Here is a 528-nt window from a genome sequence, read left to right on the forward strand (position 1 = left end):
GTCATTCATGGCCATTTCCATCAAGCCCAAAGCTTCATCATTGAGGATGGAGGACAAGAGACCATCAGTCGTCTGATTCATCTCCGTACTTGTATTCTGTGGATGAATAAGCATTGTTAGTCTAGTGAAGGCAACACACCTTTGGAAATTAATGACCAAACTGCTACTCTAGCAGTATTAATAATACCAAAGACTAAAACTTTCACAAAATCTAATCAGAGACAGGCAAGAGAAACAATAATATACATAAGTAATCTTATGTACGTCACTTTTTCAGTGACATACAATATATATACAAATTGAGGTTTCAAGATACTACCAAATGATTATTGTAATATCCAGATATTATATCCCTGTCAAAGAGTCAGGTCATTCATTATAAAAGCAAGGAATTTCATCCTCTACAGTGTGTGCTTCTCCTTTTTTTCAGTATATCATGCTCTGCTATATTCCTATTAGCTCATAAGACACTCAAAACTATTAGTCAGAGTAACCAATGTTACTGGTTTCATTGGAGAACATGTCAGA

The 528-nt window shown here is 35.0% G+C and overlaps 2 protein-coding genes across 3 annotated transcripts in view; one reads left to right on the top strand and one right to left on the bottom strand.

The window, feature by feature from the left end:
• Positions 1–233, bottom strand: part of LOC119587880 — a 5683-nt gene extending 5450 nt beyond the window's left edge. The window contains exon 1 of one of the 2 annotated variants that reach the window (XM_037936586.1): positions 1–233. In XM_037936586.1, coding sequence (XP_037792514.1) covers positions 1–114 — 114 coding nt within the window. In that variant the 5' untranslated portion in view covers positions 115–233. The other variant, XM_037936585.1, reaches the window with a different exon arrangement.
• LOC119588170 overlaps positions 1–528 on the top strand; it is a gene marked incomplete at its 5' end in the record, with an annotated part of 23637 nt that overhangs the window by 14246 nt on the left and 8863 nt on the right. The window contains 1 exon segment of the mRNA XM_037936874.1: positions 468–522. Coding sequence (XP_037792802.1) covers positions 468–522 — 55 coding nt within the window.

Source organism: Penaeus monodon, chromosome 23 (genome assembly GCF_015228065.2).
Source record: "Penaeus monodon isolate SGIC_2016 chromosome 23, NSTDA_Pmon_1, whole genome shotgun sequence".
Lineage (NCBI taxonomy): Eukaryota > Metazoa > Arthropoda > Malacostraca > Decapoda > Penaeidae > Penaeus > Penaeus monodon.